The sequence below is a fragment of the Palaemon carinicauda genome, chromosome 7 (genome assembly GCF_036898095.1).
Source record: "Palaemon carinicauda isolate YSFRI2023 chromosome 7, ASM3689809v2, whole genome shotgun sequence".
In the NCBI taxonomy this organism is placed as follows: domain Eukaryota; kingdom Metazoa; phylum Arthropoda; class Malacostraca; order Decapoda; family Palaemonidae; genus Palaemon; species Palaemon carinicauda.
In genome coordinates, this window is record NC_090731.1 from 117,269,088 (window position 1) to 117,284,087 (window position 15,000).

Genomic DNA, 15,000 nt, shown 5'->3' on the forward strand with positions numbered 1-15,000 from the left:
CCAATCAATTGGGCAACTATTTTCCTTGCGCTCCAGACCATCTTGAGACTGGAGAATTTAATCAACCTTGTGTCTGCCATGTCTTCTTTGGAAGTGGGAGGTATAGGGGAACCCCAGATGGCTACCTCTGTTTTGGTAAAACTACTGTGCAAACCTATCTATGAGGCTTTGCAGAACTTTGTTAGAGAAAAATTCAAGGAGAGGCTACCTTCAATCTGAAGAAAGTAGTAGAATTATTTCTGTATAGTGATCATCTATGCAAATCTCTCTTCCACGAAGCCTTAATGGACAAAGTCAGGGCTAATGTGGAGGTACTACCCACTTCCCTTCCAGAAAATGGGGGAAAAGTTTTTAGCACTTCCTAAAGAAAGGAAGGGGGTTTCCTTTCACAAAAGCTGCAGCTTATAAGAACCAGCAGCAAGTCCTACAGCAACCCACACAGAGGCCAGCTCCTTTTTCCCATCCTAAGCTTCAGTTTACATGTAAATTTCCTCGGGGGGGGGGGGGGAGGGGAGATGGACAGCAAAGCTACTTCACCCAAGGTGAGGGCAAATGTCACTTCAAGTATAAGTGTCTTTATAGAGCAAGGGGAGGCTACTGGGGACATTCCAAGGGAAACAGAGGGGCTGGTAAGTCGCACAGATGTCATTAATGAGACATTTCGGGTTTGGGGTCATCTCCATCGTTTCCGGAAATGTTGGAACCTATCTCGGTAGGAGCAGAGCATAGTCTCAAGAGGTATTGGTTGGTTGTGAATGTCCAAACCTCCTTTACGCCACAGCTTTAAACAGACCAGAACTCTAGAACTCGATTCCATAGTATGAAATATGCTGTGGTTAAGGTAAGGAGGATGAGTCTTCAGAATGAGATCCTTGTCTAGAGCTTTATGTAAGGGTTCATAAGAGGCCTTTTCAACCCTAGATAGGTGTGGTGGGTTGTATACGACCAAAAGCTAAAAAAAAAAACATGTTTTTTTTGCTATAATTTTTCGTCCGTATTGGTTGCGAGCGATATCAACCTGCGAGACATCAGTTCAGTGTGCGCAGCAGTCGGGTGAGGACACATTTCATCCCAGCTGTTTTCCTTGGGCTACTTCTGAGATACCCTCGGGTCGAGCTCGACCCATCAATACCTAATTAAGGTAAGTTGTGTAATATCAAAGTTTTTATATAATTATCGAATGTGCAGTAGTGTTTATACGTGTAAAAAAAAGGATTGTTGTAAAGTGTTTGTGAATGTCTTCTACCCCGTATGTTTTTATAAAATAGCTCATAATTTTTTCTGTTTTTGTAAGTTTGTACCTTTATGATATCTTAATTATGATCATTATTTTATTTCTTTTAATGGTAAGCTGGCATAGCACTATGTATTCCTCTTTTTTTATAAAATTTCTGATATTTTCATGTATAAATATCATGCTCAGCAATGGATATAAGGATTTGTCTTGAAAAATTTCATAATGTAACTCGGCAAAAAAAAAAAAAAGAAAATAAAAAAAAAATTGCCCCTTAATAAAACATTAAATAATATCCAAGTGCAGATTCTTTTAAATATTTTTGTTGTACGATAATAATACAATATTCTATAAAATTTTCAGCCACTAACTACGTCATTTACCTAACCCCAAAAAATTTTGAAAAGGATAAATTTTTTAGCCCCCCCAAAAAGAAAAAAAAAACTTTTTTTTCTCATTTCAGGAAACATTCCCTTTTGGTTCTTCTCCTGCTCTGGATCTCAGCAAATGGTGCTCGATTATCATAGAATGAGTGCTTAGAATAGTTTTAGTTTATATCCATATTTAGATATTAGGTGAATTTGTTTGTCAAGTCCTTTTTTGTATACTTATTTCTTTAATTCACTTATAATAAATATTTATTTTGGACTTAGCCTTTATTTACTTTTTTAGAAGATTAGAATATTCTTTGAAGTTTTTTCTTATATTAAAAGGTTGTGAATTGATTTGTAAATGAATTTTTTATGAATTTTTTTTGGACCTCGGGTCGAGGTTGACCCACGATACCTATTTAAGGTGGTCAAATAACAATACTTATCCAGGGTTAAAGGACCTAAGAACCTTAAACACATTCCAAGACAGAGGCTTATTCTAGTCTATTTTAAAAACCTTGCTCAAGGCTGAGCAGCAGCCTTTCACCGCAGTGACTGAAAGGGATTTCTCATTCTTTGGGAACACTAAAAAGTCAGCAATAAGGGGAAAAAAGACTTTGAGTAGAGTAATATTCCCCCTATAACACCAATCATAGAGAGTTGACTACTTGGCTAGGTGGACTACAGAGGGGAACTTTTGGAGGTATCCAGAAAGTTTGTTTGCATTTGGTCCTGAAAAGCCTTTTTTTCGTAGGAGATACTGCATAATCTCCAGCAGTGAAAAGACAGGCAGCAGACTGCCTAATAGAACTTTCTTAAGTATGGTTGGTGGAGTAGGTTTGACCATTCTGAAAGTTCTCTTGGAATTTCTGAGAGAAGACCTAGCAGGTCTGGATACCACTCTGCCTGAGGCCATTTTGGGGCTACTGATGTTACTCTCACTTCTTGGAATGCATGTATCCTATTCAGGGCCTGACAAATCATACAGAATGAAGGAAAGGTATAGAAGTCCAGTTGGTCCCATGAGTGCTGGGTGCTGGAAGGCTTCTTCCATCGCTGCAGCTAGTTCCAGAACTAGAGAGCAATACACCGGGAGTTTGGTGTTAAGGGGGCGAACATATCTAGACTCAGAGGACCCCGAAAAGTAACAAGTGACTTCGCCCCTCGAGAGTGTAAAGACCACTTGGAGCCAACTGTCGTCCCTCTTACTGGGAATGAATGTCGCTGAGAGAGACACTGCGTTGGTCTGTGCCCAATGTCTGGCGACATAGGCCACTACTGTGGAGTTGCCACTCATCAACACTACAGAGTGGACCTTTGAGTCGCTCTGAGAACTGGAGTAGCACAAAACATGCAGCCTTCATTTCTAGGTAACTGATATGAAAGGTATTGTCTTCCTGCAACCATAGGCCTGAAATTTGCTCCCTTCGAAGGTGAGCACCCCAACCCTGGCAAGAGGCATTGGACAAGAGAAGAAATTTCGGAGAAGGAACCTGCAGGGGTGTGCCTGCTAGCAATTCTTTCTTAGCCATCATTGGACATCAGTCACCCCCTCATGGGGCACCGTCACTAAGGCTGCAGGAGGGTCTAATGTTTGTAACCACTGGGTCTTCAGAGCCCACTTCCCTAAGCAAAGATGCATCCTCCTGAAGGGGACCAGTTTCTCCAATGAAGTGAGGCAACACAGAAGCTTCTACTAAGAGCAAGCTCAGAGTCATTCCCTTTCAAGGAAAGGTTCTCACTTGCCTCAATCTTATCACCGTGTCAGCAGATGGAACCGCTCTGGTTTGGGATGAGTCAGTCTCCATGCCTAGGTATCTGATACGCTGTTGGGGAACGAGACTGGACTTCCCTAGGTTCAGCTGGATCCCCAACACCTTGCAGAAGAGAGGCGGAGGTCTCTGTGCTGTGCAAGCAAAGTATACGACTCTGCTAGAAGAAGCTAGTCCTCCGGACAACAGAGGAGCCTGATGATCATGGCATTAGTACAGGTTGAGACAATGGGTGCTGTGAAAAGGCTGAAGTACAACAAATATAAATGGTAGACCTTGTCTCTGAAAGAAAACCTCAGGTACAAAAGTTTTTTGATCCTGGATGGATGGGATCCTGAAAGTAAGCATCTTCCACGTCTACTGTCAGCAAGAAGTCATTCTCCTTGATGGCCTGAAGAATAGTGGCCACCGTCTCTATTGTGAACTTTGTTTGCAATACAAAAAGATTTACATGAAATAAGTCTATGATGGGTCTCCAGTACTGCCTCTCCCCTGTGGAGTACGTGTCTATTGAAAGGAGAGAAAAGGGGAATTTTTTTTTTTTAGCATTCTAAGGGGCAAACATCAATAAACTAAACTTCTGGAGATCAAGCAATAATAATATCAGGAGAGGTTCACAGAAATAAACATTATTCTTATGCCTTCCTATGTTATGATTCTGGATACACTAGGGATAACCCCAATGTTATCAGAATATCGTGTTAACAGGTACTGTACCATATAATAAATATCATAATCAATTTATTCAGAGAGAATGCAAATGAAGGGCTAATGCCAATGCTTTTGCTTTGCAAAGTACCTGTGACACTGGCATAATAAGGTTTGAGCCTATACAGTCAAACCTCTAGCTACGAAAGAATCGGCTTAGGAAATTTTCACTTCACAAAAGGAGATACGAAGTATTTTACGACTTGGATCACCATGAAATCCTGCACTTTTATTGGTCGGCATCTACTGTACTGTATCCCATCGCGCATCTACACATCAGCGTTCTTATGTCTTCTCATTCTGGCAACGGTATCGTACACATTGACTTAGTGTTTGTGATTTTGCTTTTGTAACAATTTTACAGTACGTACTGTTATCGTGTGTGATACTTATGATATATCATTAGCCATGGGCCCAAAGAAAGTTGCTGAAGTCAAGGGAAAGAAGAGGATGATGTTTTCCATGGAGATGAAGATGGAAATAATCAAGAAATACGAGGCTGGCATGCGGTTAAGTGTGCTCTGGAAAATTTTAAGAAGCAGGCAGAAACAAGCTTCTTTGGACGAATATTTTAGTAAGAGGCCTTTGGTAGAAGCAGACCAAGCACCAGCTAAGAAACGAAAGTGGCAGTGATCAAGAAAATACGTAGTATAATTAAATTTAGAAAATAAAAAATGTAAAGTAAAAAAAAAATAGAAACTGGAAAAAAAAAGAATTTCTATTTTAAGTTTATCGTAAAGATAAGTATTAATATTTCCTGCCATTTGTAGATGCATTTCCTAAAATTAAGTGTTAAAGTTTTTTGTCATTTATGCATAAATGTGTTTCGTAAAGTTAAGTGTTTACATTTTCTGCCACTTGTACGTGAACGTTTTCCGCCGCTTTCATCGTCCTCTACCACCCCGCACTTAGCTCTCGGACATCGCCTCACTCCAAAGGTAAGGTTCTACATTTATGTTACTGTATTTTTACTGTTTGCTCTAATTAACACTTATTTTTCAAATTATCAATGTTAATTTATTAATAAATATGTTATTTTGATAATAAAATAAATTTTTGAATATACTTAGCCGGTGATTATATAAGCTGCAGCTCTGCTGCTCGACAGAAAACTCTACGGAAAAAATCCTCCAGCGATCGCTATGCAGGTAGGGGGTGTACTTCAACAGCGCCATCTGTCGTGCAGGTACTCAGTACTCATTGTAAACAAAGAACTCAATTTTCTCCTCCGGTCCACTGCGTCTCTATTGGGGAGGAAGGGAGGGTCCTTTAATATATAATCACCGGGTAAGTATATTCAAAAATTTATTTTATTATCAAAATAACATTTTTCAATATTTAACTTAGCCGGTGATTATATAAGCTGATTCACACCCAGGGGGGTGGGTAGAGACCAGCAATAAATGTTTACATTATTATGAGCTAAGGATTTTTTATTTCATTTTAGAAGTTATCAAAATAACAAACATAAAATAAATAAGTACCTGGTAAGGAAGTCGACTTGAACAATTACTCTGCCTTTTTAAGTACGTCTTCCTTACGGAGCCTCGCGATCCTCTTAGGATGCTGAGCGACCCCTAGGATCTGAAGTATGAAGGGTTGCAACCCATACCACAGGACCTCATCAAAACCTCTAATCTAGGCGCTTCTCAAGAAAAGAATTTGACCACCCGCCAAATCAACCAGGATGCGAAAGGCTTCTTAGCCTTCCGGACAACCCAAAAACAACAATAAAAACATTTCAAGAGAAAGATTAAAAAGGTTATGGAATTAGGGGATTGTAGTGGTTGAGCCCTCACCCACTACTGCACTCGCTGCTACGAATGGTCCCAGGGTGTAGCAGTTCTCGTACAGAGACTGGACATCTTTAAGATAAAAAACGCGAACACTGACTTGCTTCTCCAATAGGTTGCGTCCATTATACTTCGCAGAGATCTATTTTGTTTAAAGGCCACTGAAGTTGCGACAGCTCTAACTTCATGTGTCCTTACCTTCAGCAAAGCTTGGTCTTCCTCACTCAGATGGGAATGAGCTTCTCGTATTAACAGTCTGATAAAATAGGATAAAGCATTCTTTGACATAGGCAAAGATGGTTTCTTAACTGAACACCATAAAGCTTCTGACTGTCCTCGTAAAGGTTTAGTTCGTCTTAAATAGAACTTAAGAGCTCTCACAGGGCATAAGACTCTTTCTAGTTCATTTCCAACCCTATTTGATAGGCTTGGAATATCGAACGATTTCGGCCAAGGACGAGAAGGTAGCTCGTTTTTGGCTAGAAAACCAAGTTGTAAAGAACATGTAGCCGTTTCAGATGAAAATCCGATGTTCCTGCTGAAGGCGTGAATCTCACTGACTCTTTAGCTGTGGCTAAGCAAACCAGGAAAAGAGTCTTTAAAGTGATATCTTTAAAGGAGGCTGATTGTAGCGGCTCGAACCTTTCTGACATGAGGAATCTTAGTACCACGTCTAAATTCCAACCAGGAGTAGCCAAACGACGCTCCTTCGTGGTCTCAAAAGACTTAAGGAGGTCTTGTAGATCTTTGTTGTTGGAAAGATCTAAGCCTCTGTGACGGAAGACTGATGCCAACATGCTTCTGTAACCCTTGATAGTGGGAGCTGAAAGAGATCTTTCTTTCCTCAGGTATAAAAGGAAGTCAGCTATTTGAGTTACAGAGGTACTGGTCGAGGATACTGATACTGACTTGCACCAGTTTCGGAAGACTTCCCACTTCGATTGGTAGACTCTAAGGGTGGATGTCCTCCTTGCTCTAGCAATCGCCCTGGCTGCCTCCTTCGAAAAGCCTCTAGCTCTCGAGAGTCTTTCGATAGTCTGAAGGCAGTCAGACGAAGAGCGTGGAGGCCTTGGTGTACCTTCTTTACGTGTGGCTGACGTAGAAGGTCCACCCTTAGAGGAAGAGTTCTGGGAACGTCCACTAGCCATCGAAGTACCTCGGTGAACCATTCTCTCGCGGGCCAGAGGGGAGCAACTAACGTCAACCTTGTCCCTTCGTGAGAGGCGAACTTCTGCAGTACCTTGTTGACAATCTTGAACGGGGGGAATGCATATAGGTCTAGATGTGACCAATCTAGGAGAAAGGCATCTATATGAACTGCTGCTGGGTCCGGGATTGGTGAGCAATATATTGGGAGCCTCTTGGTCATCGAGGTTGCGAAGAGATCTATGGTAGGCTGGCCCCATGTGGCCCACAGTCTCTTGCACACATCCTTGTGCAGGGTCCATTCTGTTGGAATGATTTGTCCCTTCCGACTGAGGCAATCTGCCATGACATTCAAGTTGCCTTGGATGAACCTCGTTACTAGTGAAATGTTTAGATCTTTTGACCAGGTGAGGAGGTCCCTTGCGATCTCGTACAACGTCATAGAGTGGGTCCCTCCTTGCTTGGAGATGTACGCCAAAGCCGTGGTGTTGTCCGAGTTCACCTCCACCACTTTGCCTTGAAGGAGAGACTTGAAGCTTTTCAAGGCCAGATGAACTGCCAGTAGCTCCTTGCAGTTGATATGCATTGTCCTTTGACTCGAGTTCCAAGTTCCCGAGCATTCCCGACCGTCTAATGTCGCGCCCCAGCCCGTGTCCGATGCGTCCGAGAAGAGAACGTGGTTGGGAGTCTGAACAGCCAGGGGCAGACCCTCTCTGAGGCTGATACTGTCCTTCCACCAAGTCAGGGAAGACTTCATCTTCTCGGAAATGGGGATCGAGACCGCTTCTAGCGTCTTGTCCTTTTTCCAGTAAACAGCTAGGTGATATTGAAGAGGACGGAGGTGTAGTCTTCCTAACGATACGAACTGTTCCAGGGATGATAGCGTCCCTATCAGACTCATCCACTGCCTGACTGAACATCGTTCCTTCTTCAGCATGTTCTGGATGCATAACTGGGCTTGACTTGTTCTGGGGGCCGACGGAAAAGCCCGAAAAGCTAGACTGTGAATCTCCATCCCTAAATACACAATAGTTTGGGATGGGACCACTTGAGACTTTTCCATATTGACCAGGAGACCCAATTCCTTGGTCAGATCTAGAGTCCACTTTAGATCCTTCAGACAGCGACGACTGGAAGAAGCTCTTAGAAGCCAGTCGTCCAAATAGAGGGAGGCTCTGATGTCCGCTAAATGAAGGAATTTGGCTACATTCCTCATCAGCCTCATAAACACAAGAGGAGCTGTGCTTAGGCCAAAGCACAGGGCTTGAAACTGGTAGACAACCTTTTCGTAAACAAATCTCAGAAAAGGTTGGGAGTCTGGGTGGATGGGGACGTGAAAGTATGCGTCCCTTAGGTCTAAAGAGACCATCCAGTCTTCCCTTCTGACCGCTGCTAGAACGGACTTTGTGGTCTCCATGGAGAACGTCTGCTTTGTGACAAAGACATTCAGCGCACTGACGTCTAGCACCGGCCTCCACCCTCCTGTCTTCTTTGCCACTAAGAAGAGACGGTTGTAGAAGCCCGGGGTTTGATGGTCCAGGACTTTGACTACCGCTCCCTTTTCTAGTAAGAGAGACACCTCCTGTTTCAATGCTCGTCTCTTGTCTTCCTCTCTGTACCTGGGAGAGAGATCAATGGGAGACGTTGCTAGAGGGGGTTTTCGTACAAACGGGATCTTGTACCCCTCTCTGAGCAACTTCACAGATTGTGCATCTGCGCCTCTCTTCTCCCAGGTCTGCCAGAAGTTCTTGAGTCTGGCTCCCACTGCTGTCTGAAGAAGCTGGCAGTCAGACTCTGCCTTTAAAGGACTTGGTTCCTTTCTTCTTCCCACGTCTCCCTTCGGCACGAGCACCTCCTCTGCTGGAGGCTCTGCCACGAAAGGGCGGAATAAATCGGGACGCTGGAGTGTCCATCCTTGGTCTAGCTGACAAGGTAGGCAAAGGGGTGGCTTTGCGGGCAGAGGACGCAACCAGGTCATGGGTGTCCTTCTGTATCAAAGAAGCAGCAATCTCCCTAATCAAGTCCTCTGGAAAAAGGCACTTAGAGAGAGGAGCAAACAGAAGTTCTGATCTTTGACACGGTGTCACTCCAGCTGACAGGAAAGAGCAAAGGTTCTCACGCTTCTTGAGGACTCCGGATACGAACGATGCAGCAAGCTCACTAGATCCGTCACGTATGGCCTTGTCCATGCAGGACATGATGAGCAAGGAAGATTCCTTCTCAGTCGGGGAGATCTTCCTGCTCAAAGCTCCCAGACACCAGTCTAAAAAGTTGAAGACCTCGAAGGCTCTAAATACTCCTTTCAACAGATGGTCTAGGTCCGAAGGTGACCAGCATATCTTAGAGCGTCTCATGGCTAGCCTGCGGGGAGAGTCTACAAGACTTGAGAAGTCGCCCTGGGCAGAGGCAGGAACTCCCAAGCCGAGAACTTCTCCCGTGGCATACCAGACGCTCGATCTGGAAGAGAGTTTAGCAGGGGGAAACGTAAATGCTGTCTTCCCTAGACTCTTTTTGGACTGCATCCAATCTCCTATAACTCGTAAAGCTCTCTTGGACGAGCGTGCGAGGACGAGTCTAGTAAAGGCAGGCGAGGATGACTGCGTACCTAAAGCAAACTCTGACGGAGGAGAGCGCGGAGCCACAGACACAAACTGGTCCGGAAACATCTCTTTGAACAGAGCAAGAACTTTTCTAAAGTCCAAAGAGGGTTGCGTGGACTTGGGCTCGTCAAGGTCCGAATGTGGTTCATCAACGTGTGCCGCATCGTCATCATCAGAGAGTCCATCATCCGAGAATTGAGGAGGAAGCGGCAATGGAGTAGGTATCGGCTGGTCAGCTGAGTCCGGTCGCACGGGTGCACGCGTGACTGAACCGGACGCAACGTCATGGAACTGTTGCCCAGTCTGTGAGCTGGCAACAACCATAGCAGCGCGGGGACGCACAGCGTCTACTCCAGACTGTCTAGTCTGATGTGGGCGAGCAGAGGCAACCACACTGGGTTGCGGAGGTTGACGCACCGCGTCAAAACAAAACAACTCTGACGGTTGTTGTACCTCGCGAACGTCAACGGAAGGTTCCGTGCGTCGCTGAACGTCAACATGCGGCTGGCAGGGTACACTGGAACGCATGGGTGGCGGGACTCTCTCAGCTGGAGTGCGCAAGAAGGTCGCCTCAGCGTCCACAGGACGCACAACCGTGGTTGGTTGTAGGCAAGAGGTTGGTGCAGCAGCAACCTTCTCCGCACGAAAGTCCTGCATCAGAGACGTTAAATGGTACTGCATGGTCTGCAGCAAAGACCACTTAGGGTCTGCAGGAGCAGGTGCGGCGACAGACGGTGTAACTGCCTGAGGCGGTACCGCTTTGCCTCTCTTAGAAGGTGAGCAGTCATCGGAAGACTGCAGCGAGTCCGAACTGACCCAGTGGCTACAACTGGGCCGTTGGACTTGCGCGGAAGGGACCGACTTGCGCTTAAGAGGTCGTGAGACCTTGGTCCATGGTTTCTTACGAGAAACCTCTTCCGCAGACGAGGAATAAATGGGCTCTCTCGTCTTTGTGTGGGTGGGGCGATCTTGGGTAGATACGCCCGAAACCACGGAGGGAACGTCTGTTCGCTGATTAAAGCCTCTCGAACCCATTGGTCGTACGACATTGCTTCTCCCCTGGACTTGGGAGCTTGCAAGAGGTCCCGGACTAGGAGGACGACAGGCACGAACAGACGAACCCTCAAGCGCAACACTATCCACAACACTATCACTCACTTTACCACTTCCCACTGCACTTTTACACTTCAGCTCCTTGACGTCCGCCATGAGCTGGTTACGGTCACTAGCCAGGGACTCAACTCTCTCACCCAGAGCTTGGATGGCACGCATCATGTCAGCCATCGAAGGTTCCTGAGTGCCAGAAGGGGGATTAGGAGCAACCACTACAGGGGAAGGAATAGGTTGTGGGGCATGAGGAGAGGAAAAATCAACAGAACGAGATGAACTTCTCCTGACTCTATCTCTCTCTAGCCTACGTGTATATTTTTGGAATTCGATAAAATCGAATTCCGAAAGCCCAACGCATTCCTTACATCGATCTTCCAATTGACAGCTTTTATCCCGACAATTGGAACAAACGGTGTGAGGATCGATAGAGGCCTTCGGAAGACGCCTTGAACAGTCCCTAGCATTACACTTCCTGAATTTTGGGACTTGAGAAGGGTCAGCCATTTTGAATTGGTCAAAGGGGAATTCAAAAACTATCCAAAGTCATCAACAAATAATCCGATATCAAAAAAAGAATGCAAGGATTTATTGAAGAGAAAGCCTGCACAGCGAAAGCTCAAAACTAGAATAGTGTACTTCACCAAATAGTTGTGAAAACAAATCCAGTAAGCAACAGCGAATTAGTAGGTCTTGCCGGTAGCACGACAGAGAGAAAATTGAGTTCTTTGTTTACAATGAGTACTGAGTACCTGCACGACAGATGGCGCTGTTGAAGTACACCCCCTACCTGCATAGCGATCGCTGGCGGATTTTTTCCGTAGAGTTTTCTGTCGAGCAGCAGAGCTGCAGCTTATATAATCACCGGCTAAGTTAAATATTGAAAAGATCAAAATACAGTATTTTTCATATATTTAGTACTGTTAAGTGGTACACATCCTTTTTATAATCATTTAATGTGGTGTTTTTCTAGGGTCTGCAACAAATTAGGCTATTTACATATAAAAGGTGACTCACTACACGAAAAAATCACTTTACGAAACCCCTACGGAACCAATTAATTTCGTGTAGCAAGGCATCACTGTATTATTATCATGATGATTATTTCTAGCTAAGCTACAACCCTAGCTGGAAAGCAAAACACCCAAGGGCTCCAACAGGGAAAAATAGCCCAGTGAGGAAAGGAAATGAATAAACTACAAGAAAAGTAATGAATAATTAAAATGAAATATTTTAAGAACAGTGATAATATTAAAATAGATCTTTCATAAACAACCTATTAAAAACTTAAAACAACAAGAGGAAGACAAATAATATAGAATAGTGTGCCAGCGTGTACCCTCAAGCAACAGAACTCTTACCCCAAGACAGTGCAAGCAAGTTCCCAAGACAGTGCAAGTCCCCAGTACAGAGGCTTTGGCACTATTATTATTATTATCATTATTATTATTATAATTATCATTATTATTATTATTATTATTATTATTATTATTATTATTACTTTCTAAGCTACAACCCTAGTTGGAAAAGCAGAATACTATAAGCCCGAGGGCTCGAACAGGGAAAATGGCCAAGTTAGGATAGGAAATATGGAAATTACAAGAGAAGTAGTTAACAATAAAAATGAAATATTTCAAGAACAGTAACAACATTAAAATAAATCTTTCATATATAACTGAAAGTTTAAAAAACAAGAGGAAGAGAAATAAGATATAGTGTTCCCGAGTTACCCTCAAGCAAGAGAACTCTATCCCCAAGACAGTGAAAAACCATGGTATAGAGGCTATGGCACTATCCAAGACCAGTTAACAATGGTTTGATTTTGGAGTGTCCTCCTAGATGAGCTGCTTACCATAGCTAAAGTCTCTTTTCTACCCTTACCAAGAGGAAAATAGCCACTGAACAATTACATTGTCGTAGTTAACCCCTAAAGCGAAGAAGAATTGTTTGGTAGTCTTAGTGTTGTCAGGTGTATGATGACAGAGGAGAATATGTAGAGAATAGGCCAGAATATTTGATGTATGTGTAGGGAAAGGATAAATGAGCTGTAACCAGAAAGAAGGATCCAATGTAGTACTGTCTGGCCAGTCAAAGGATCCAATAACTCTCTAGCATTAGCATATCAACAGGTGGCTGGTGCCCTGGCCAACCTGCTACCCAAGACTAGAAAACAATGGTTTATGTTGGAGTGTCCTCCTGAAAGAGCTGCTTACCATAGCTAAAGTGTCTTTTCTACCTTTACGAAGAGGAAAGTAGCCACTGAACAATTACAGTGCAGAAGTTAAACCCTTGAGCATAAAAAAAATTGTTTGGTAATCTCAGTGTTGTCATGTGTATGAGGATAGAGGAGAAAGTGGAAAGAATAGGTCACACTATTCAGTGTATGTGTACACAAGGGAAAAATGAGCCATAACCAGAGAGAGGAATCCAATGTAGCACTGTCTGGCCAGTCAAATGACCCAATAACTCTCTAGCAGTAATATCTCAATAGGTGGCTGGTACCTTAGGGAATGAGATTTAATACAGGAAGTCTAGCATTCAAGGTCTATTAATAATTCCAGCCTCTGTGAAAACCATACATTTCTTAGCAGTACAGCATCAGCAAAATAAAAGATTTTTACATTTTATGTACAAATTACATTTCAATCATCAGCCAGAAAAGTAAAATAGAAATTGCATACTCTTCAATTATAAAATCATATGTAACTCAATTGGATAATCTAATGACACTTAAGTAATAATTCAGAGGTAACTTACTTTCGCCTTTCTTGTGTATCCTTTAATTCTTGACTAGTTGGCAGTTTGGGAAGACTCAAGATGTTTTCCTTTAAAAATGCTGTGGATGTCGAGTGTATCCTTCTTTGTAACAACCCCTGTCGAGGGCCTGAGGAAAGGGTGCTGGAAGCAGAACCATCAGTAACATCTTCGTCATTGCCCAGAACCCTAATACGCTGAGCCATTGAGTTCAAATTATCTCCAGCTTTGAGAATCTTTACACGCAGTTCCTCTGCATTACGCAGATTATATGTTGTTTCACCACACCTGAAAATAACAATAAATTCAAGTCACCACATTTGAAGATGAACATAAATTAAAGCTACTGACCATGTTTGTGATACATAATAAACACTAATAAATATGAAAGAATTACAGTGAACCCTCGTTTATCGCGGTAGATAGGTTCCAGTCGCGGCCGCGATAGGTGAAAATCCGCGAAGTAGTGACACCCTATTTACCTATTTATTCAACATGTATATTCAGACTTTTAAAACCTTCCCTTGTAAGTAGTACTGTTAACAAACTACCCTTTATTGTACAGAACACTTAATGCATGTACTACAGTACCCTAAACTAAAACAGGCACAAATATTAAAGGTGATTTTATATCATGCATTTCCTAAACACGCTAAAAAGCACGATAAAAAATGGCAACCAATGTTTTGTTTACATTTATCTCTGATCATAATGAAGAAACAAACTGGAGGTAGAGCTTTGCTTATTACCCAGACATATTTCCCATACTTTTCCCTTAGAACTACATCACATCTTCCTACTTTAGATATATATATATATATATATATATATATATATATATATATATATATATATATATATATATATATATATATATATATATATATATATATATATATATAGAGATGTGTGTGTGTGTATATATATATATATTTATATGTATACACATATACATACCTACATATATACATAAATACATGCATACATATATATATATATATATTACTGTATATATATGGGTTATGGAAAAAATCCGCGAAGTGGTGAATCCGCGATGGTCGAACCGCGAAGTAGCGAGGGTTCACTGTAATCATGTTTATATTGACAATATAATGGAATATCTAACATAAATGATGACCAAGAATGAATAATTAAACACTGATGTTCACAAAATTTATAATCTTAAATAAAAGAGGCCTCAAAATTAATCACCTATAAAGAGAATGCTGTAAACAAAAATTACCTTATAATTCAGTTTTAAATAAGTTAACTTATATAGATTAAGGTAAACATAATAAGGGGAGAGATCACCATTCAATTTTACACTTTTCCTGACAGTGAGTATTGAATATTTTCTTAGTACAATACTAATATTTTGTAATTGGGGTTCAGTCAGTTTATGCTTGCATGTCAATATACTATTGAGCTTATGCATGAGTTGGATATCATAGCTGAGAAGGGCCAGAAATTCCACAACAACGAAAACTTGAGGCCTAATATTTTTCTAAACTTCTC

General features: G+C 42.3%; 1 protein-coding gene across 3 annotated transcripts in view; it reads right to left on the reverse strand.

Moving 5' to 3' along the window:
* The window catches only part of Rbsn-5 (Rabenosyn-5), a 197,599-nt gene that overhangs the window by 61,226 nt on the left and 121,373 nt on the right, over nucleotides 1–15,000 (reverse strand). For all 3 annotated transcript variants that reach the window (XM_068376841.1, XM_068376839.1, XM_068376838.1), the window contains exon 8: nucleotides 13,489–13,773. In XM_068376841.1, the coding sequence (XP_068232942.1) occupies nucleotides 13,489–13,773 (285 nt within the window). The remainder of the gene's footprint in view (nucleotides 1–13,488; nucleotides 13,774–15,000) is intronic.